The sequence below is a fragment of the Anabrus simplex genome, chromosome 11 (assembly GCF_040414725.1).
Source record: "Anabrus simplex isolate iqAnaSimp1 chromosome 11, ASM4041472v1, whole genome shotgun sequence".
In the NCBI taxonomy this organism is placed as follows: Eukaryota; Metazoa; Arthropoda; class Insecta; order Orthoptera; family Tettigoniidae; genus Anabrus; species Anabrus simplex.
In genome coordinates this window covers 115,168,804-115,190,998 of record NC_090275.1, presented here as the reverse complement: position 1 = coordinate 115,190,998, position 22,195 = coordinate 115,168,804, and the positions used below count along the sequence as shown (strand labels likewise).

At 40.8% G+C, this 22,195-nt stretch overlaps 1 protein-coding gene across 2 annotated transcripts in view; it reads right to left on the bottom strand.

Annotated features, from left to right (window-relative positions):
- The window catches only part of LOC137502723 (uncharacterized), a 134,163-nt gene that overhangs the window by 95,615 nt on the left and 16,353 nt on the right, over nucleotides 1-22,195 (bottom strand). For both annotated transcript variants that reach the window (XR_011018847.1, XM_068229742.1), the window contains exons 3-4: nucleotides 11,979-12,035; nucleotides 7,304-7,344 (exon numbers count right to left, since the gene is read on the bottom strand). Coding sequence is in view for 1 of the 2 variants with exons in the window: in XM_068229742.1 (XP_068085843.1) it covers nucleotides 7,304-7,344; nucleotides 11,979-11,996 (59 nt within the window). In the remaining variant the exon portion in view is untranslated. The remainder of the gene's footprint in view (nucleotides 1-7,303; nucleotides 7,345-11,978; nucleotides 12,036-22,195) is intronic.

The window sequence follows — 22,195 nt, the reverse complement described above, 5'->3', positions numbered from 1 at the left end:
ATGCGCCGCGAAGGTAATAATTTACTACATTTAAAAAACACGATAGGCCTGTAAACTTCCATTTAAAAAGAAGTTAAAGAGATTACACGGTAATAGTTAACAGTCGTATTGTTATTGATTATTGTCGCTCCTCATATTCAAATATTGAATTGTTGGCTACAGTCGTGAACAAAGGGTGTAGTGTAGTCAAGTAAATAAAAATCAGCTGACCTTGTATTCCATTCATTTGTACTTCTGAGTAGGTAGTTAAAGTATCCGTAATCTATATTTCGCTCCCTCGATCTTTCAGTATTTATGAGCGGTTAGCTAATAATAAATAAATAAATAAGAAATTGTAGTTCAAGTCCCTGGAGTAGTAGTAGTAGTTTTGATAGAAATATTTGAGAAATTACTGTAGACAACCTCGTATTTTTCAGTAGGCCTAATTAAGGACACTTTCATTCTCCGCCCCGTGGAGTAGGGAAAATAATAGTAATCCACCAGCTGTAATAATCACATGACCACATTTCAGTAGAATTGTAGTGAAGATAAGGTATAATATATTAGATAGTATCTTGCCAGTTATATTCGTGTTTTTCTTCGTGTACGGCAATCCTTTCGATACTTCAGCATTTAACCAAACGCAGTGTAGTGTAGTGTAGATACATTGTAGTATAGATACAGTACATTTAGATAGTGCCGTATCTTGCCTGCTATATTCGTGTGTTATTTTTCGTGTGTATCTATTAGACCGTAATACTAATAATAATTTGTCTAAGCATTTAGCTTCGTTGGTAATCTTTGAGTACAGTAGTTCTTGCAAATTTCATTTCTGATGTGCTTAGTTTAGTGACATACGGTACGGTACCGGTATCGTAATTAGGATACGTCTGAAAGTAGTTTAAAATTACTGTAGTGTACTGTACAGTAGTATACGAGTAATATCCTATTAGAATTTAGTGTGATTATTTTATTATTGTAAAATATTTGTGTAGTACTGGTGTAGTAGAGGTATCCGTAGAAACTCTTACTAAAATACTGTTGTTGTAATTAGAATAGGCTTAATTGCAGTTTGGAACTGTGTAGTTCTTGTGTAGGCTATTACTTTTGATATTCAGTAATTAACAGCAGTTTTTATCCTGTCAGGGGTTGTAGGATTAAAAAAAAATAGAGCACGACTAAGTAGTATTGTAGTCGTATATTAATTACCTTATTGTTGTGTACTATCCCAGACAATATATCCCTCCGTTCATTTATTTTTTGCAAATAAGTTATTTTATTTTTAATTTCATTTTTTTCCCCGTAAAGAATGGCTAAGGAGCGCGAGTGTACTTACTGTGGATGTGGTGAGGCATTGAGGGGTATGAGGGAGGAGTTGGAAAGTTTGAAGGAGATAATTAGGATTCTCACAGAAGACAGGAAGGAAGATAGGACTCCCTCAAACAATGTACAGGTTACAGTAGGTGTACAAGAGGGAGGGGAAGGAAAGGGAGGAGTTGTAGAAGACAGGTGGTCTAATGTTCTAAGGGGAATGAGATTGCAGGCTAAGGGCTCTATTCAGGATCAGAATTCAGGAGAGGTGTCTGTGCGAAATCGGTACGAGTCACTCCAGGTAGAACAACAGAAGGAAGATGAGGGACAGGGAACTGTTGCTGAGATGTGTGGAAGTAGGAGGAAGGGAAAAGGTAGGAAAGGAAAATGTAGAGTAGAGGATAGGAAAAGACAGGTGGAACAGGGTCATGGGAAGGAGAAAAGGGAGGAGGAAGTAGCTTCTGCAGCTATCAGGAAAGATAGGGCTGACCAGGAGGGGAGGGAATCAAATGAAGTGGGTAGGGTTGAGGCTCTGGTCATGGGGGATTCCATCGTTAGACACGTGGGGAAAGTGTGTGAAGGAAAGGGTACCAGGGTAGAGTGTTATCCAGGAATTAGGTTGAGGCAGATGTTGAGGAAAGTAGAAGAGAGGGAGGAGGGGAAGGAGAAGGTGGTAGTGTTTCGCGTTGGTACCAACAATGTAAGGCAAGCTGATATAAGTACCAACATAGTTGGAGATGTGTGGGATCTGGTAAATGCAGCACGGCTGAAGTTTAAGAAAGCGGAGATTGTTATTAGTGGAATACTGTGTAGAAGGGATACTGACTGGAGGGTGATTGGGGATTTAAATGAGACTATGGAGTGGGTATGTGGGAAACTGGGAGTGAAATTTCTAGGTCCTAATGGGTGGGTAGGAGATAGGGATCTGCGCTCAGATGGCCTTCATTTAAACCGCAGTGGTACGTATAAGTTAGGAAATTTGTTTGGAAGGGTAATAGGGAGGTACATTCAGGGAAACGGGATGGACTAGGGAGCGGTGATAAGGGAACAGGAAACGGGAAATCAAGTAGGGATGACATAAAATTGTTAGTGTTGAACTGTAGAAGTATTGTAAGGAAAGGAAAGTAATTTAATAGATATATATATATACCAGATATTGTAATAGGAGTTGAATCATGGCTGAGAAATGATATAATGGATGCAGAAATTTTCTCTCGGCACTGGAGTGTGTATCGTAGAGATAGGATAGGAAGGGTGGGAGGGGGAGTGTTCATTCTGGTGAAAGAAGAATTTGTAAGCTACGAAAAAGTTAATGATGAGACACATGAAATTCTAGGTGTAAGGCTCATTTCTAAAGACTTGATATATTTGGAGTGTACAGATCGGGAAAGGGTAGCACTGACGCGGATTCGGAATTATTTGATAGGATAGTCAGCTATGTGGGAAACGACATGGAAAGAAATGTGATTGCAGCGGGAGATCTGAATTTGCCAGATGTCAATTGGGAAGGAAATGCGAACGACAGGCAGCATGACCAACAAATGGCAAATAAGTTAATAATGGGAAGGACAGCTGATTCAGAAAGTGATGGAACCAACCAGAGGGAAAAATATCCTGGATGTGGTGCTGATAAAACCAGATGAGCTCTATAGGAAAACTGAAGTAATAGATGGTATTAGTGATCATGAAGCTGTTTTTGTGGTAGTTAAAAATAAATGTGATGAAAAGGAAGGTCTTAAAAGTAGGAGTGTTAGGCAGTACCATATGGCTGATAAATCAGGCATGAGGCATTTTCTTAAAAGTAGCTATGATCGGTGGAAAACGGTCAATAAAAATGTAAACAGACTCTGGGATGGGTTTAAAGAAATTGTTGAGGAATGCGAAAACAGGTTTGTACCATTAAGGGTGGTAAGGAATGGTAAATACCCACCTTATTATAATAGAGAAATAAAGAGACTAAGAAGGAGGTGCAGACTGGAAAGAAATAGAGTTAGAAATGGCTGAGGAAGTAAGGAGAAATTGAAGGAATTTACTAGATAATTGAATCTAGCAAAGAAGGCAGCTAAGGATAACATGATGGCAAGCATAATTGGCAGTCATACGAATTTTAGTGAAAAATGGAAGGGTATGTATAGATATTTTAAGGCAGAAACAGGTTCCAAGAAGGACATTCCAGGAATAATTAATGAACAAGGGGAGTGTGTATGTGATGATCTTCAAAAGGCAAAAGTATTCAGTCAGCAGTATGTAAAGATTGTTGGTTACAAGGATGATGTCGAGATAGAGGAGGAGACTAGGGCCAAAGAAGTAATAATATTTACGTATGATAACAATGACATTTACAATAAGATACAAAAGTTGAAAACTAGAAAAGCGGCTGGAATTGATCAGATTTCTGGGGATATACTAAAGACAATGGGTTGGGATATAGTACCATATCTGAAGTACTTATTTGATTATTGTTTGGTCAGAGGAGCTATACCAGATGAATGGAGAGTTGCTATAGTAGCCTCGGTGTATAAAGGAAAGGGTGATAGACATAAAGCTGAAAATTACAGGCCAGTTTGACATGCATTGTATGTAAGCTTTGGGAAGGCATTCTTTCTGATTATATTAGACATGTTTGTGAAATTAATAACTGGTTCGATAGAAGGCAATTCGGTTTTAGGAAGGGTTATTCCACTGAAGCTCAACTTGTAGGATTCCAGCAAGATATAGCAAATATCTTGGATTCTGGAGGTCAAATGGATTGTATCGCGATTGACCTGTCTAAAGCATTTGATAGGGTGGATCATGGGAGACTACTGGCAAAAATGAGTGCAATTGGACTAGAGTGACTGAATGGGTGGCTATATTTCTAGAAAATAGATCTCAGAGAATTAGAGTAGGCAAAGCTTTATCTGACCCTGTAATAATTAAGAGGGGAATTCCTCAAGGCAGTATTATTGGACCTTTAGGTTTTCTTATATATATAAATGATATGAGTAAAGGAGTGGAATCGGAGGTAAGGCTTTTTGCGGATGATGTTATTCTCTATAGAGTGATAAATAAGTTACAAGATTGTGAGCAACTGCAACGTGACCTCGAAAATATTGTGAGATGGACAGCAGGCAATGGTATGTTGATAAACGGGGTTAAAAGTCAGGTTGTGAGTTTCCCAAATAGGAAAAGTCCTCTCAGTTTTAATTACTGCGTTGATGGGGTGAAAGTTCCTTTTGGGGATCATTGTAAGTATCTAGGTGTTAATATAAGGAAAGATCTTCATTGGGGTAATCACATAAATGAGATTGTAAATAAAGGGTACAGATCTCTGCACATGGTTATGAGGGTGTTTAGGGGTTGTAATAAGGATGTAAAGGAGAGTGCATATAAGTCTCTTGTAAGACCCCAACTAGAGTATGGTTCCAGTGTATGGGACCCTCACCAGGATTACCTGATTCAAGAACTGGAAAAAATCCAAAGAAAAGCAGCTCGATTTGTTCTGGGTGATTTCCGACAAAAGAGTAGCGTTACAAAAATGTTGCAATGTTTGGGTTGGGAAGAATTGAGAGAAAGAAGAAGAGCTGTTCGACTAAGTGGTATGTTCCGAGCTGTCAGCGGAGAGATGGCGTGGAATGACATTAGTAGACGAATAATTTTGAATGGCGTTTATAAAAGTAGGATAGATCACAATATGAAGATAAGGTTGGAATTCAAGAGGACAAACTGGGGAAAATGTTCATTTATAGGAAGGGGAGTTAGGGATTGGAATAACTTACCAAGGGAGATGTTCAATAAATTTCCAATTAATTTGGAATCATTTAGAAAAAGGCTAGGAAAGCAACAGATATTGAATCTGCCACCTGGGCGGCTGCCCTAAATGCAGATCAGTATTGATTGATTGATTGATTGAAGAAGTTGGCTTAGGCAAACGAAAGGAACGATGGCAATAAATGTAGGAGGAAAATCCTCGAGGGAAATGCAGTAAGCGTCTGATACCATGTTCAGAGAATTGCGTAGCACGGCCACACGGAGAAGGTAATTATTATCTAACGCAGCCCTTGACAGGCCACGGATACTTTAGAAAAATTTTAAACGGAATAGGCATAGCGAGCGATCCATTATGTATTTATTGTAATTATTCTGACGGTGTACTCCACACCCTTCTTGTATGTGAGCTACATGAAGATGTTTAGAAGTTGAGCTAGAAGAACTGACATTAGAATCTGTTGTTCCAGTGATGTTACGGAATTTGGGGATCAGATAGCTGTATATGCTGAAAGTAACCTACAAGAGAAAGGGAATGATCTGGATGCTCATGGAGGAAACAAGAATGCTTATATGGTAAAACCACAATGCCGCCCTGAAGTAATGCGAGAGTGATTCCGGAGCAGAGATGTCATCGTGCGAAAAGGGTGTGTGTATTTCACTGGGTAACATTACCTCAGTTTTGTGGAATGTGAACCTTTCACATGTGTCTCATGAAAGATGTTTCACACTCTCTCATAAAAATATTATTAATATTATTATCTTTATTATTATTTTCTATATATAAAACACTAGACTGACTTTTATTATAGCGATTTTGAGGGAACGTTTGAACCGATTGCCGTCGTGAGGCATTCTGGCGAAAGCTTTTCGCCTTATACTAGCAGAGTGCCTTAAAAAGTATAAAACATAGCCGAAAAGTATTAAATTATTAGACTAAATATAGCACTCTGATTTCCTAAATCGCTCGCCAGTACTTCAAGGACACCTGTACAGAGGTAGCGCTGAGGCATGCGATGGTGGAAGGGGACAAGCACGCATGACCAGTCGGACGTGTTCCGGTCTGTGTTGTGTTGGAGTGAATCGAGAAGAAGCTATTTGGTACAGTGTTGCTGCCTCTTTGTAGCTTTCCCTTTATTTCCTAGCTTGAAGTATTGCCAGAGAAATGCGTAAGTCCCTTTTCCGTGTTGTAAATTTAACACTGAGGATGTGAAATTCTTCCACTCCGGTAGTTAGAAAAGTCAGTCGATCCTCCGTGTCGTAACTTACTGTCAAGGAAGCCGGAATACGAACAAACGGCTGATGTGCCAATTTTCAAACCTGATTTGTGTGACAGCGTGCTCGTAGCAAACCAGGAGCAACTTACAGTTATATTAACGAATTCCTTGATATGCACAACTGTGATTAATAGAAAAGTTGTTATGTTAGTAGCACGGACAGGAATAGCTTTCTTGTTCTACTCTCAACAGAGCGCTGATGTGGAACAGGTGACACGGAGCCCTACAATCATCGATAAGCAGACACTGATAACGATGAATGTAGCACTCACCGACAGTACGTTTATTTAACTGCATTGTACATTGAAAATAAGCAATGATCTATATTCCCTCGAGATGATTTAACTCGTTCAGGTAAAACGCTTCCATTTTCCTTTAAGTGGCACCATTTTCCAATTCGCTCGGCATTTGGTTTCGAAGGGAAACACAGGAACGTGCAGGTTTCAGCCGTGGCAATGTCGAGAGTGCTTTACAGTTGCAACACTGACAAAAAGTAACTTTACAAAGAATGTGCTCCATTCTTCTACAAGCTCGGGTATGAAATGCGATGAAGCACGTGATACATGATGGTAGGAACGGATAGGGTGAAACTTGGCGACAGCACGTGGCCTACTCCTGTCCAATAGCAACAAGGTGTCTGCTCAAGGCGTTACATCCCCATCTGACGGACAAATCATCATCAATAGCGTCATATGCCCTCACTCCGTATGGGCACTACGGAATTTAATCCAGGCTTTTGTCTGGCAATCTAATGTTTATAAATTGTATGCCACCACCTCCATTAAGGTGAACATTTTGTGGCCAACGGGACACGAACCGGCAAGCCGCGGTGTCGGACAATATAGAGTTCACGCCTGAACGATCATAGCGAGCTAACTGTACACAGAATCTCTTAAACATAAATGAATATCTACCCGTTTGCCCGCCATGTTTTGACGGGGTTTCGGGTTGTTGTTACTATTATTATTACTGCACTAGACACATCTTACCTTTCGGAAGGAGGAGCAGTGCTGGTGCCAGGTTCTCCGTCCTGAAATAAAAACAGAAAATATGGTAGCGGTTTATTCAGTAAAAACCAATCTTGAGCCCACAGCAACGTGTGCAAGGCAATTCAAAAGGAGGGTTAGAAATATAGGGGCGAATGAAAAGGACGACGTTAACAGGTTCAAGAAGATCAAAGTACCGCTACTACTGGACAACGTTTCTTGTTCTACCCTGAACAGAGCGCTGATGTAGAGCAGGCGACATGGAGGCCTACAGTCATCGAGAAGACGCTGATAACGATGAACACAGCACTCACAGACAGTCCGAGAGGGGACGGTTCAGCTCACACGTCGTTCCGTCGTTCATTTAACTGAGCTGGTCAACTGATTCGAAAATGGACTATAGATGTTAATTCCCATCACACTTCGGCAAAGTTGTGGACGAGCTGAAAAGTCTTTTAACAGGTGGCTGTGGGGAACAACAACTCTCCCCTACTAACACTAATCCGAACGAAATAAATGAAGGTATCAGCAAAAGAAAACGAAAGCCACGGTGGGAAGACTGCAATAATTGACCAAGGAAGTTGGACTGCACTCAGCTAGAAGGATCTCATGTTTAGAGGCCTGTTATGACAGGCCACCCTCACCTCTCAACTATTTCCGCATCTTCAAAATCCGTTTATAAAAATAACTTCGTCATTATCTTCTTAACAGGCAGTTTTTTCTCAAACTCAGTTATTTATGAAATACCCAGTTCGTACGTCACGGGATAGGACAATGTTTCAATCTTCTGAAGAATGAGGTGCCTCTCGTGTGTTCTCTATTCTTTCATCCAGACTTAGGTTTACCTTTTTCTTTTTAAATTTTGCTTAGATCTAAACTTTTCGCTTTCTTCAAGCACCAAGCTTCTGATTTGGTCCTGCTGGAGGATGTTTACCCGGAACAGGTTTGAAGACGTCCGGAGAGAATCAATCAATCAATCAATCAATCAATCAATCAATCAATCAATCAATCAATCAATCAATCAATCAATCAATCAATCAATCAATCAATCAATCAATCAATCAATCAATCAATCAATCAATCAATCAATCAATCAATCAATCAATCAATCAATCAATCAATCAATCAATATTTTCTTAAATCATTTCAAAGAACATGGTACTTAATGAAACATCTCTTTTGGAACTCCTCTTACTATAAATGAATCTTTGCTCCAATTTGTCCGCATGAATTAAAAAATCGGCAAAAAAGCAGACTGCTCAGAATAGTATCTATTTCCCCACTCATTCCGTTCGTCACTTAACAAACAATTGGCACAAACGATTTCCTTCCTAGACTTCGGTTCCTTCTGGTTGCCTTGTGACGTACTCCTGTGCCGCTATAGGGCCCTAATGTCGCCAGACTGGCTTGGCATTTCGGTCACGAGTTCGTATCATTCATTATAATGATGCAACAGCTATTCCGAGTATATTTCTGCTATATGCGTTTTTTCAACTACGGCCATTTTATAACTGTAACAAAATTAAGCGTCTTTAAAACGTGTTAAAATTTGTAGAAATGCGAGTGTACAATAACTCAAAAAGTAAATAGACACACCACTTCCATTTCATAATAGTGTACTGTACGCGATAGCCTAAATCCGTCGTATAGATGATTAAAATTTGCATAATTAGAGTAATGTCACTTCTTTACAGAAAGAATGAGCTTTGTCCTGTAAGCCGATATTTAGATATTTTGGAAAGCAACATCGAGTTATTTTCTGTTCTAAGAAGGTCATAAGCTGGTAAGTGAGTCCCCTACTTTATGATTTAACTTCTGCTGCGTAATAGAGAATGAACGGTCGAAGGTCGGGGAGGAGAGGAGAGCGCAGTTTGGACATCCCTTGGTTGAGAAATTAACGCTGCTCATCTGTTCTCTGCAGCAAACAGATAATTTAAAGCTATTGCCAGAATTTCCAACAGTGAATTTTTGGGGTTTATGCTGAATTTCCAAGCTCAGTAATATTAAGTTAGTACGCAAGACGGAAGGTCAACTAACAGCCTCTACATTTGCCGGATATGCCTACGCTCTATCCACGACAAGGTGAGAGGTACGATCAGATATGATGCCTTCAGCTTCAGCTCAAAGAGACGAGCAGTCTTTAAAAAAGATAACTCCGTCATTTGCTAAAATCTCCTGTTCTCTAAACCTTCACCAGAGAAAGCTGAATCTAATTTTCTTTTGCTTCCCACTAAATTTCCACTACATCATCATGAATGAATTTTCCTACGCATAAATATAAAAATCTTGTATTATACACTAATGTTCATAAAAAACAGACTAGAGATAGGAAGTTCATCTTCACACACATGTTCATTAGTATGTTCTGCAGAAACGATCAGCATTACAGTCACCTAGGTTCAGCATGTGCCCCGCTGCCTAGTAGACTCTCGCTCCTCCGTGGGCACTGATAACTTGTTCCATGCGTGATGGCATCGACGCGTATAAGGCGCGAGTATCATCCATGGTGAATTCACCTAGTTCCACAGTTCATCTTTGGTGGTTGGCATTGGGTCACTCCGCCGCACCCGTCATTTCATCATATCCCACACATTTTCAAGGGGTGACAAGTCCGGTGATCGGGCTGGTCAGGGCAACAGTCTGACCTCCCGTTCGTGCAGCAACATGTGGTCGCTGAAGTATGGCGTCGAGCAGAAAGGGTATGACTACGGGTCGCTTAGGTCAAACTGGTCACAGTGACCTGGATATGCACCAACTGTGATTTTTGGTTGTACCCAATAGCACCGCACGCCACAAGGCCTTGAGATGGCGCCATATGTCTTGTGTGAATGCAGTCAACCTCATACTTCTCCACCTGTCTGGGCCGAACCAAAATATGACCATCATTTTCAAACAAATAAAAACTGGATTCGTCCGAAAGCACTAATGCTGCCATTGCTGTCCCCAGTGACGTCGTCCATACACCATTGCTGTCTAGCATGTTAATGCATGTTAGTCGATGGTAGACGGAGAAGTGGACGACGCTCCGGTAACCAAGACCGTAATCAATGGCGACGGACTGACACTCCTGATATTGTACGATGTTACCATTGGTGCTTCTATGGCCCGAATTTTTACAGACATGATATAGACTTTTGGGCTTATGCCGTTTCAAGAAAATAAGGTGAAATTCTTTACGTTTCGCAGAGGACTGTGCTCTGCGTCATCAGAAGAAAATCTCGACTGTTCACGAGAAAGTCTCTTCAAACAATGAACTTTGAATTTAGACGTTATAATAGAAGTGGAAGTTGTGCGTTCATTCGTCACCACATGGCTCCCTGGACGCGGTACAGCGCTTGCGTTCGAAGCGGAAACTGACGGAACCATCAGAAACAGTCAGGGGAGGGTCACATAACATAAAGGGTGTACGCAGCATGAAGAATCTGGCGATTAGGAACGTACGAAGTAGGAAAACACCAATACGAAGCAACAATAGTGAACGGACAGGGACGTAAAACGTTTATGGCTGGCAACCAGGTATTAGGCCTACTTAATTGATAGCCGGTGTCCCTGCTGAAATTTTTAGGATTTCCACAGTGTCCCGTATAATCCTCGACCTGTAGTGTCCAGTGTGGGTAAGAGCTCGAGCATCTTCGAAAATTAAATCATGATCCTAACAATTTTAACAGGGACACTGGCTTTGACAACAATTTGTTAGCGACCTTTTTCACTCGTACATGACAATGCACCCATTAATGAAGGAACGGTCATATTCCAAATCTGTCTATTTTGAAGTGAATAAATCCAAATGGCCGGCACAGACCCAATTGAGTATCTCTGGGAGGAGTTAAAGTGCTGATTGACTGACAGACCAGCGCCCCAAAATGATTACAATAAAATCTTCCGTGTTGTAGGAGAAATGGAGGTAATCAACCTCCTGAGCGTAATCTACAAGGCGCTGTCTAAAGTTATTCTCAAGACACGGCACACTTTTGTAGAGAACATCATGCCAGCTTCAGGTCCAAGCGATTAACCACAGACCAGATTTTCACTTTGTGGAAACTGCTTGAGAAACACTGGGATAATAATAATAATAATAATAATAATAATAATAATAATAATAATAATAATAATAATAATAATAATAATAATAATAATAATAATAATAATAATAATAATAATAATTTCGTGTGGCAATTTCTAGCCGAGAGCAGCCCTTGTAAAGCAGACCCTCCGATGAGGGTCGGTGGCATCTGCCATGTATAGATAACTGCGTGTTATTGTGGTGGAGGATAGTGTTATGTGTGGTGTGTAAGTTGCAGGGATGTAGGGACAGCACAACATCCAGCCCCCGAGCCATTGGAATTAACCAATGAAGGTTAAAATCCCCGGACCGGCCGGGAATCGAAACCGGGACCCTCTGAACCGCGGGCCAGTACGCTGACAGTTCAGCCAACGAGTCGGACACTGGGATTATGACACAATATTTATAATATTTTCATTGACTTTCAAGGCGCATACGACAATATTCACAGATTAACAGACTCTATAACGCACTGCGTAAATTTAAGATCATCTAAAGTCTTGCTAGAAACGTTGAGGCTGATACCGTAACAGCTCAAGTACTTGCGGGGTCCAGTTATTAATGCCAATGTAGTTTTCACCATCAATGTTGATGAAGTAAAAAGTAGGAACTCACCTGAAGACTGTTGCTCATGATGACCAGAATTGATGAAGTCCCTCAGCTCCGGAGCAGCTGGAAGAAAGATGTATATTAGTGCTTTATGCGACATTCACTCTGTTAAGAAAAGATCATTTTTGGTGAGAGCTTCATTATGCACTACCGATGAAGGGAGGTTGAAGGAAGCTAATTGGGTTAATTGATATTATGTTTCCCAATGAACGGAGCAGCATACTAGGTACAGTTTCCTTCTCCCCTTGCCCATGCATGTTCTCTGAATGCTCTGCATTGATTTCATTTGGCTACTTACGAATGTTTTTAAAATTATTCTTGCGTACTTCTTTAAAACGCTCCTGGCATTACAAATTAAAATTTTGCTACGAAAAGTAAGTTTTTCGTGATAGCCTACGTTAAGGTCTAGAGAATGGCCCAGAATAATGTACTGGAGTTCAGACAGCAGTTATCAGTGAGAATACAATACAATAACTGAAGAGATATCGATATGTTGTTAATACTGTAAATCTGAGGAGAATCATGTAAAGTTGGAATTACGAATGTCAGCCTTTTTAAGACATACTCGAGGTCTCTCGGTAACTCAAGCCCGCCATGATGTAGCTGTATTGTGCAGCTGTCGTTGATAACGGGTATGTCAAGGCTTCTGACGGACAACATGTAACGTAGTCTAAATTTGTGTCTTCGTGCCAAGACCTGCACATTGTACGTATTTTATGTATAGTTCTCTAATAATATAGCAGGACTGAAAATGTGCCATAGTAAGTTCACGCTGTTTTAAACTGCAGCGATCACGTCGACATGGTTATGTATGTTTAGACTTGTTCGTCATCAAGGTCACACTCTAGTAAACTCAAGGCATAATATATGCTATAAGTGAGAATATTTCCTTTAGTCTATAAGATGCTGTGATAGAGATTAAAGTGGTTTACACCTACTTAACAGGAACATTAATACTTGATGTAGAAGGCTTTAACGCGAATAGGAACAAATTTGTGTTTAATGAGGTGACTTTGTTGGATTTCACTCTGCTTTGGCGCTAGCACTCGTCCGTTTAGTGTTTAGTCCACCTTTCCTTTACTGTTTGCAAACAGATGAAGACAAAAAGCAGACACAGTGGTTAGGAAAAAATAGGTCTGCAGTGGGAAGGAAAAGGAATACCTTATCGCTTTCTAGCTATGAGCCTGCACGCTCATTTCTTCAAGAGCAGACCTTGTTTTCTCTAAAGGTTGTGAAAATAAGAATTGGTTGCGTGAGTATCTAAAATCAACATGCGAAATTATCGATATAAATGAATTAGGTTGTACATCATTTCAAACACTTCTCAAGGAGGATAGTGGAGAAACAGTTCGCGCCATGATCTTTGATCTGTTGTACTGCAGTGTCGAATTGATGACAGTGTGAAGGAAACGTTTGTAAAGACGTCATGTCATTTCTATCTAATACAAAGTGTAACGCAGTTGAAAAGACAATCGTGAAGTTTTATGCTTGCAGAAAGAAACTAACATTTAAACAGAAGAAAAGTTGAATGCTTTACTAAAGGTGCCTCATGAGTGGAGTGGACACAAGATACTGTTTTGTCAGAGCTTCAGACGTGTAGTTTACCTAATGAACAAGTGAGTTTAGCTAGGAGACCTTCAGTGAGACAGTGCCGTACGTGTCAACTCATTAAACTGTATCACGGACCTAAAACTAACGAGTTTACTTCGCTAATAAACACTTATCATAGCTGCGTCAAGAGTAAGCAAGCTGTCGCAGGTAAAATGTGAAGAAACGTACTTGGAGAGAGGTGAGGAAGCGTGCAGGGATGGACTCATCAATAAGGTGATTGCTCTTCTTCCTTTCGAGCTTCATCTTCCTAGTTACGAGTACTGCGACCCTGGGACTCGACTTGACTTCTGCTTGGCGCTCGGTGATCCCGGTGTTAATATGTTAGATGCTGCCTGCTTATCGTCAAGACAGACCTGTAGCCGATGAAAATCTGCTTCCTAAAGCTATGCAGCGTGTGACCTCACCTAATGCTATACTTGCTTAGAAGATAGCAGCACTTGTCGTTACCGGTGCAATGAAAGGAAAACTGTTACTGGGTGGTGGTATTAAACGGCGAAGACAGCTGATATAATCTATGAAAGAAAGTACAGAACATATTTACTTGAAGAATGAAATATATATATATATATATATATATATATATTGTACCGGTAATGGCGGTATGAAACTAAGTCCCGGTAATGAAAAATTAAAAACTTACGCGTTACGCTCCAGACCGGCAGCGAAAGACTGACTGAACAGCGAGCAACAGCTGTGTGCGTGTGACGTAGAACGGGTGACGTCACAGCATGCCTCACCACAACACAGAACCTAGACTGGTGTGGAATGTTCCTCGAGCTTCTATGGATAATAACTTTCCCCATAATAATAATTAGACAAATTTAACCATATCATCGTGCAGCCAGATCCTTTATCTACGTTCCTGCAAAGTTTCACGTAAATCCGACATGAGACAACGAAGTTATGGAACGAGATGTGAAGGCACGGATCGGATATAAATACAGTACTGTTTCGCTTAGCAGAGCAGTGTGTGACCAGCGTGTGTATGTGCACACATGGCAGTGGAATTCGTCCAGTCGGTTCGCGAGGACCGCGATATAGCGTGAAGCGGCCGTCATACTTCGAGTTCGTGGACTTTAACTCAATCGTGACGAGTATAAACTTGTACGAGTTTCTTTAAACTGTGAGTGATAAACTTCTGCTCCAACGGGGCGTGATATAAATTGTGCTTCATCTGTGCATCAGCAAGTGACTGTTTATTCTACACGAGTGTCTAAGACTTGTGAATATTTTTCAAGTACTTCTAATTTAAAATTTAATATTGTGGACAGGATTTGGAACAGTTTGCTCCTTACAAAGTACTGAATACTTCAAGTTAACGAGACTGTGCTTTAATTCAGAATTACTCAAATTGCAAGCATGACTACGTCACTAATTTACCATTTCATGAACTGTGTAAATATTTGTAGGTAATGAACTGTAGACTGCGTGTGTGAACTGTGCATTTCAATTCTACTAAGAACTGTACATTTCAATTCTACGAACATTCAGCTGTGCGTTTCGATTCTATGAACAGTCGAACCGAGGACTATTGATGCATGATTAATTTCGTTTTATTTTTTTATGTCATTACCAATGCGTGAACAAGTCTGAATTCACGAGTGAAACACCCTTATTTTTCCCAATCCAAGTGATTACATTGAACAATGCTTCAAACTAAGAACTAAGTCGTGTGGCGTAACTTCACATTATGCCAAGTGCTACAAACTTTAAGCGACTATTTTGAAATTCGATAAGTTTCGAGTGGACTTTCATTTTATGAATGTTAAACTTATATACTCATTCAAGTTTAATGACCTTCTTTTTTATTTCAAATGATTGAGGATTTAACATGGGATAGATTTCTACCGTGTGATAGACCTTCAAACATACATTCTCACGTGTCATGAACCTTGTTAAAACCAGTGATAAACCTTTCTCTCATCAGTGCAGAAGCAGTTTTTTGCATTAACTCGCCCCAAGGCTTAACGGTGTTCATTCACTAGAGTCTGTCATCTCCACCTTGAAATTAAATAAGGCTGCTGGTATCGATGATATCAGAGTAGAACAGATCAAGAAATTCGGCAGGACTACTCTGCAATGGCTGCTTACAATGATTAATGAGTGTGTATATAAGCTTTATATTCCCAAGCTCTGGAGGAAAGCTCGAGTGGTTGCACTACTTAAGCCTGGTAAGGAGTAAAAACTTTCGCCCAGTGTCATTGTTATGTCATTGTTTCTAGATCTTCGAGCGCCTTATCCTTAACCGAATTAGTGGCATCCTCGAAGGAAAGTTCATTCCTCAACAAGCTGGTTTTCGACCTGGAAAGTCATGCTGCAGTCAAATCCTGAACCTTACTCAACACATCGAGAATGGTTTCGAACAGCGTAAGGTAACTGGAGTTGCCTTTGTTGACTTAACAGCTGCCTATGACACCATCAACCACAGGAAGTTAATGAGGAAAGTTTACCAGCTCACTAATGATTATCAACTAACATCTCTTATTGGCATTCTCCTGCAGAATAGAAGATTCCAAGTCCCTCACCATGGTAAGAAGAGCAGATGGCGCGTACAAAAGAACGGTTTACCTCAAGGCAGTGTGCTAGCCCCTGTGCTCTTTAACATTTACACTAATGATCAGCCCATAATGGAACATACCAGGCTTTTCATCTATGCCGACGATACTGCAGTGGCTGCCCAAGGAAAGACATTTGAAGAGGTGGAGGAAAATTTGACTACTGCACTAGATACTCTTGGCTCTTACTATGAAGGCAATCATCTAAAGCCAAATCCCAACAAGACTCAGGTGTGCGCATTTCACTTAAGGAATAGAGAAGCTCGGCGGGAACTGGACATTATATGGCAAGGCAAACGACTAGAACATTGTCCAACACCTGTGTATCTAGGTGTTACTCTTGACCGAACACTGTCCTTCAAGAAACATTGCCACAACACCAGGCTGAAAGTTAGTTCACGGAACAATCTTTTGAGAAAGCTCACAGCCACCACCTGGGGAGCAAGCCTTCACGTCCTGAGAACCTCTGCTCTTGCTTTGTGTGTGTCCGCTGCAGAGTACGCTTCACCTGTGTGGAGTGCATCCACTCACACCAAGGAGGTTGACATTGCAATCAACGAGACCGTACGTATCTTGTCGGGATGTCTGAAGCCAATCCCAGTTGACAAACTCTACCCGATTGTTGGAATAGCTCCCCCCGCTATCAGAAGGGCTGTTGCTGCTGATGCAGAGAGGACAAAGCAGACTAATGATTCCCGCCACCCACTGCATGATCACCAGGCTGTAGTCTGTCGACTGAAGTCGAGAAAGAGCTTCATCACCAGGACTCAACCACTGGTAGGAACACCTGAGTCTAACCGCATCACCAGGTGGAAGAGCGTGCTGCCGCCTGATACTCCTGCAAAGAAAGAGCTAGCTCCAGGAAATGACCTGCCCTACCCTATTTGGAGATCACTTAATCGTCTTAGGGTGGGCGTACCTCTTTGCAAGACCAACATGCAAAAATGGGCCATACTTCCACCAGATGGAGACGCATCCTGCGAGTGTGGTGTGACACAAGATCCGAACCACCTGCTCATCTGTCCCCTACTAGAACATCCCTGCACTACACAGGACCTGATCGAGGCGAACAACAAGGCCATCGGAGTCGCTATATTTTGGAAATGCTGACCGGACACGGAATGATGATGATTTACGTGGTCTGTCTCAACGCCCTTCATCAGCACCGTATGGATCTTCTAGTCGTCGAATGGATCTTCTAGACCTTCCATCGAGGGACAAATAGTGGTCCAATGGTATGGAAGGGAGAGGAGCTGCCGGAATCCAAGGACGTCGCCAGCCCTAGGACTGGGGATACTTCTACTATATCTGCTGTACAGAGGTGACATGGTTTTGAACTTATTAATAAATTCAGAAAAAAAAATTTGAAAGAAGTTCTTCTAAACACACCCTCTCCCTCTGTATGCACTTCAACAGATTGGTACACGCCCTGCGTTTCTCGTGCTCACCGAAGTACCACATTTACTGTTATATATATATATACTAAAATAAATACGATTTGTAAAACATAATGCAGGTATTGTCTGATTTTTAAATGTTAAACCTACCCTTCACCACGTCACTAATAGTAAAATTGATGACTAACAAGATTAAATTGGTCTTATGCAGTAGAGGAAAGAAGAGGGAGAAGTTCTAGAATAAAAAATGCAAGTCTTAAAGTACGTCTTCTTCATTAATACACGAATGGAAGTTGTTATTAAAACCAAGCCATTTCACATACAGTTTATTTCTACAACGGCGAATAACACATTTGATTAAATAGTGATCAGGGTATTTGGTTTTCTGCAGTTCTTCCATGTAGAATCCTCCTTCAATAGGCTGTCCAGAAGGATGACGAATTAAATGCGCAACTGGGTTGGCAAGCCTAATATTCCTCCTCCAGTTAGGTGTATTCCTTTGCAAAGATATACCTGCGTTTGCTGATGCGAACGAAATCACCGCTTATAAAGCGATGGCGGCTTGGATAAGCCATTTTGAATACAAGATGAATAGCATCTAAGCGTGGTTTTGAGCCGATAGTGCCATGAGGTGTATCGTTGCAGGTAGACACGAGTCTAGGTAGCAATTCAGTCGAGCGCTAAGTACATTGTGTTGTAAATTCTCGCCACATAATTGTTTTGAGTGTACGATTAAAGCATTCTACAACACTTGCTTTGAGACTGTTGTACGTAGAGTAGTGATGAATGCCAAGTAACTTGAGGTAAGATGAAAAATCCTTGTTGTAAAATTATTTGCTTTGATCGGTTTGAAGAAGTCTTGGGTAGCGTTTCGATTGTTCAAAAATACGTTTAAATGCGTCCTTGACTTGAGCTGCGGTCTTAGAACCCACAGGTTGTTCGAAAGTAAACGTAAAGAACACATCGATGACAATAAGTAGATACTTATACCCCTTATTGCTAGGGGCATATGGAATCATTTCCACTAAGTCTGCTCACCAGAGATCATATTTCTGTGTGTAATAACTTGTGTGTGACAGTAGGTGCGACGTGCTGTTTTTTTGTAACTCGTAATCAATGTTCATCTTTACAGGTGAGGTCTCATCTTGACGATCCATTACTGAACAATACCCGCATGACGTAATTCTCTCTCTCTATTTCTAGAATTTTTTATTCGTGACCTGTGTGGCCAGCTGTTAGAAGTTGTAATCATTCCACGGGTAAGTTAGGGTCATTCCTGTATCTTGCGTCTACATAGGGCAACAGAGGCTTATGGATAACATTAAGACCAAGTCCAGTATTGGATGTTGCGGAAAAAGCATACAAGTAAACTCCCGATACTCGCGACTCTTATTTGCATTTACAGCTTCTGCCCTCTTGTAATTACGTCGTGTTGCGTCAGTATCAAATGCACTGATTTATATTTTTTAAGATTATTTTGTGAAATTACATCTTTGTCCGGTATTTATGTTCTAAGAGACCTTTAGTAGGTTTATAGGTAACACATTTTACGATGAGGCTGTTACCATTAATCTTAACAATTGCGTTACCTATCCAGATTACAGTCGTCTTCATAGCGAATACCGTAGTTAGTGTCAGTTTGTCTTGTAAAGAGCTTTTCTATATAAGGTGCAAAGAGTGATCCATTCGTATTGGGAGTAAAAGTCTTAAAATGATTACGCTACTCTTGTGCGATCATAACCTCAGATAAAGAAGGTAGACCTTGTGGTGATGCAGTAGGAGTTTCAGCAATAACATCTGTAGTTAAAAATTTAACTCGCTTAGGTGAAGTTCCTCTTCCTCCCCTTCTTCATCCCTATCCTGCTTCTCCTCTTCCGCTCTCTTCTCCAGGCTTTTCTTTTTCTTGCTTCTCTTTATCATGAGATATTTGCAAAGACACAGAACTTGTAGTTGACTTGGGCAATGAAGTAGAATTAAAAATGTCTTTGAGTGATGTACCCAGTTGCGTTTTGAAAAATAAATCAGTGTCTGCGTGAATATATTTAAGCTCTTTAAATTATCGTCGAATATTGTTTCGAGCACGGATTATATGTTGTTTAATCTCTTTGCTGGATCTTGGCATGATGATGGTTTCGATAAACTAGAGTCTGTAACTCTGTGTTGATGGATATAATATGATCAAAACTCATGCGATTCCGTCCACAGCGAACATTACTTTCCTTATCAATAACTAAAACCATGTAGCACACATACGTTTAAAGTCATTGAATGTCATATCAGTGTCAACATGATCATCATAAACATGCGCTCATCTTGCCAAAAAAGCACAATAATATTTGCGTCGTTGCTTATCAACTGCTTATGCACAAGAGAATAGCTTTGACATAAATCGAAGCAATCTACATATTTAAGTATGCGCGAAAAACGTTTTACTGATCTGCAGCGACAGCGTCAAAGATCATAAGGGAATTGGGAAGCAAATAATCCGGTGATGGTACTTGCTCATATGCATTAAAATGAAAATATTTCAAAACATCTTTAACCAGATCGTGGATTACAATTTGTAGAATAGTGTAAATAGTGGTTGATGGAGTAACTTTGCGAAAGTGTAAATATTCTCGAAGGTTACGCCATTCAAGGAGGTAATGAATGTGAGTAAAAGATGTATGCTATCCAGCTTCCCTATGGGCCAGTTATAATACGCAGAACAGTAAAGGGAAACAACATTCCATGACGTCTTTGTGTAGTTGTACCAGAACTAGGTAAGAGATGTGGCACCACGGTAGTAATAAAGTAGGCTATAGTAATATATATATCGAACGAAACAATAAGTTACTGTCAATTCATAAATCGTTCTTGACGAGTGAAGTCGTATACAGAATGGTGAAACAAAGATATCCAAACGTTATGAAGAAGAAAAATAAAACCGTTGGATGGAAAGAAGTTGTGAAGGCTGCACGAAGAGCTACTCGACGGGAATACAATCCGCGAATATCCAGTACTAAAGCACTACGCGCAGCAAGAGTGAGAATTTCTCTAAAGTGCGGTGCTAGTGCTGTAGCAAGAACTCTTAAGGCTGCAGAAGAAGCGGAGCGACAGGTAACAGTAAATGACAATGGAGGCGATTTTGTTACGAGGAAAAGGCGTACATATGAAGTTAGCGCCTTACAAAAAGTCTTGACCTCTACATATCACAAAAAAACGTTTACTGAATGCACTACCACATCGAGCTCTAACCACGAAGAAGTTTTTACTTTTGCTAAACAACTAGGAATTCATTATTTTCGCAGTGTGTATATGCGGGATTAACTACCAGTATGCCCACGTGAAAGTGTGAGGGTTGCAATTATAACCCGTCAAAGCCCAATGTCACCTATAGGTGACACTTAATATTAATAGCATTTCCTGCTCATCAGGTTGCTTGAACTTCTCTAACTGTTAGAAGTATTTAAAGGAAGGTATTATAATTTGAAATGGACAATTTTTGAACTCGCAACCTGCGATGGTCAGTCAGCTCTCGCTCAGATAAAAGAGGAAACCGACTGGATTGAAATGGAAAAGCAACTGCAAGCTTTTGGTACGGAAAGCGTATGAAATAGGTAATATTATTTTGCATTTTATTAGTAGGACTGGGTGGGTTCTAAGTCACCTTGTCAGCATTCTTTGTGCTGAGGCAGCACCCGTGGTCATTGTTTACAAACATCCCCACGTGCTCTGGACAGGTCTTAACCTCATGCACTTGTTTTGGCGCAGATTTTGACTTAGTGTGCATGGTTAACCTCATTGCTGCCATCTTGCCAGGTCCTAACCACGTACACTTGTTTGGTGCGGAATTTGAAAAAGTGAACGTGGCTAACTTGACAGCCGCTACCTTAACAGGTCCTACTTCGTTCAATTGTTTTGGAGCGGAATTTTGAATTAGTGTGCATGGCTAACCTCACTGCTATCACCTTGATGTGACTTAGCCATAAGCTTTGGTGTGGCGTGCCTAACTACACAGAACCTAGTTTTACGGTTAGATGCCCTTTCCAACGCCATCTTCCCGTGGAGGGGCGTAAACATACAGGGTCCTAATTTGAAGGCCAGATGCCCTTTTCGACACTATCTTGGAGGGGCCTAACCTCAGAGGACGCTAGCTTTAAGGCTGGCTTCCTTACTCGACACCATCTTGAAGGGGCCTAGAGACCCTTGTTTTAAGGCAAGCTGCCCTCCTCGACATGTCCCTTTCAGACACTATTTTGGAGGGGCCTACGGACTCTAGTTTTATGGCCAGATGCCCTTCTCGACACCATCTTACAGGGTGGCCAAAAGACACAAGTTTTAAGGCTAGCTTGTCTTCTCAACATGTGCATTCCGACACTACCTTAGAGGGTAGCTAGCGACTCTAGTTTTACGGCTAGCTTCCCTTCACGACACTATCTTGGAGTGGAGGCGTTATTTTTAGAGGAAGCCTGTGTACACCGCCGCACCCTCCGACGATTGAACTACCCTTCTGAACAAGATAACACATATTGTTAATTAATCCTCTTACAGAGGGCCAAAAATGATGTGCCCTCTACTATAAGCATATTTTTGTGTGTTTAGAACATATACACTCTCTTGTTATCTCACAGTAAATATTTGAATAGTCAGCGTATATTCACATCGTGTTCTGAACAGA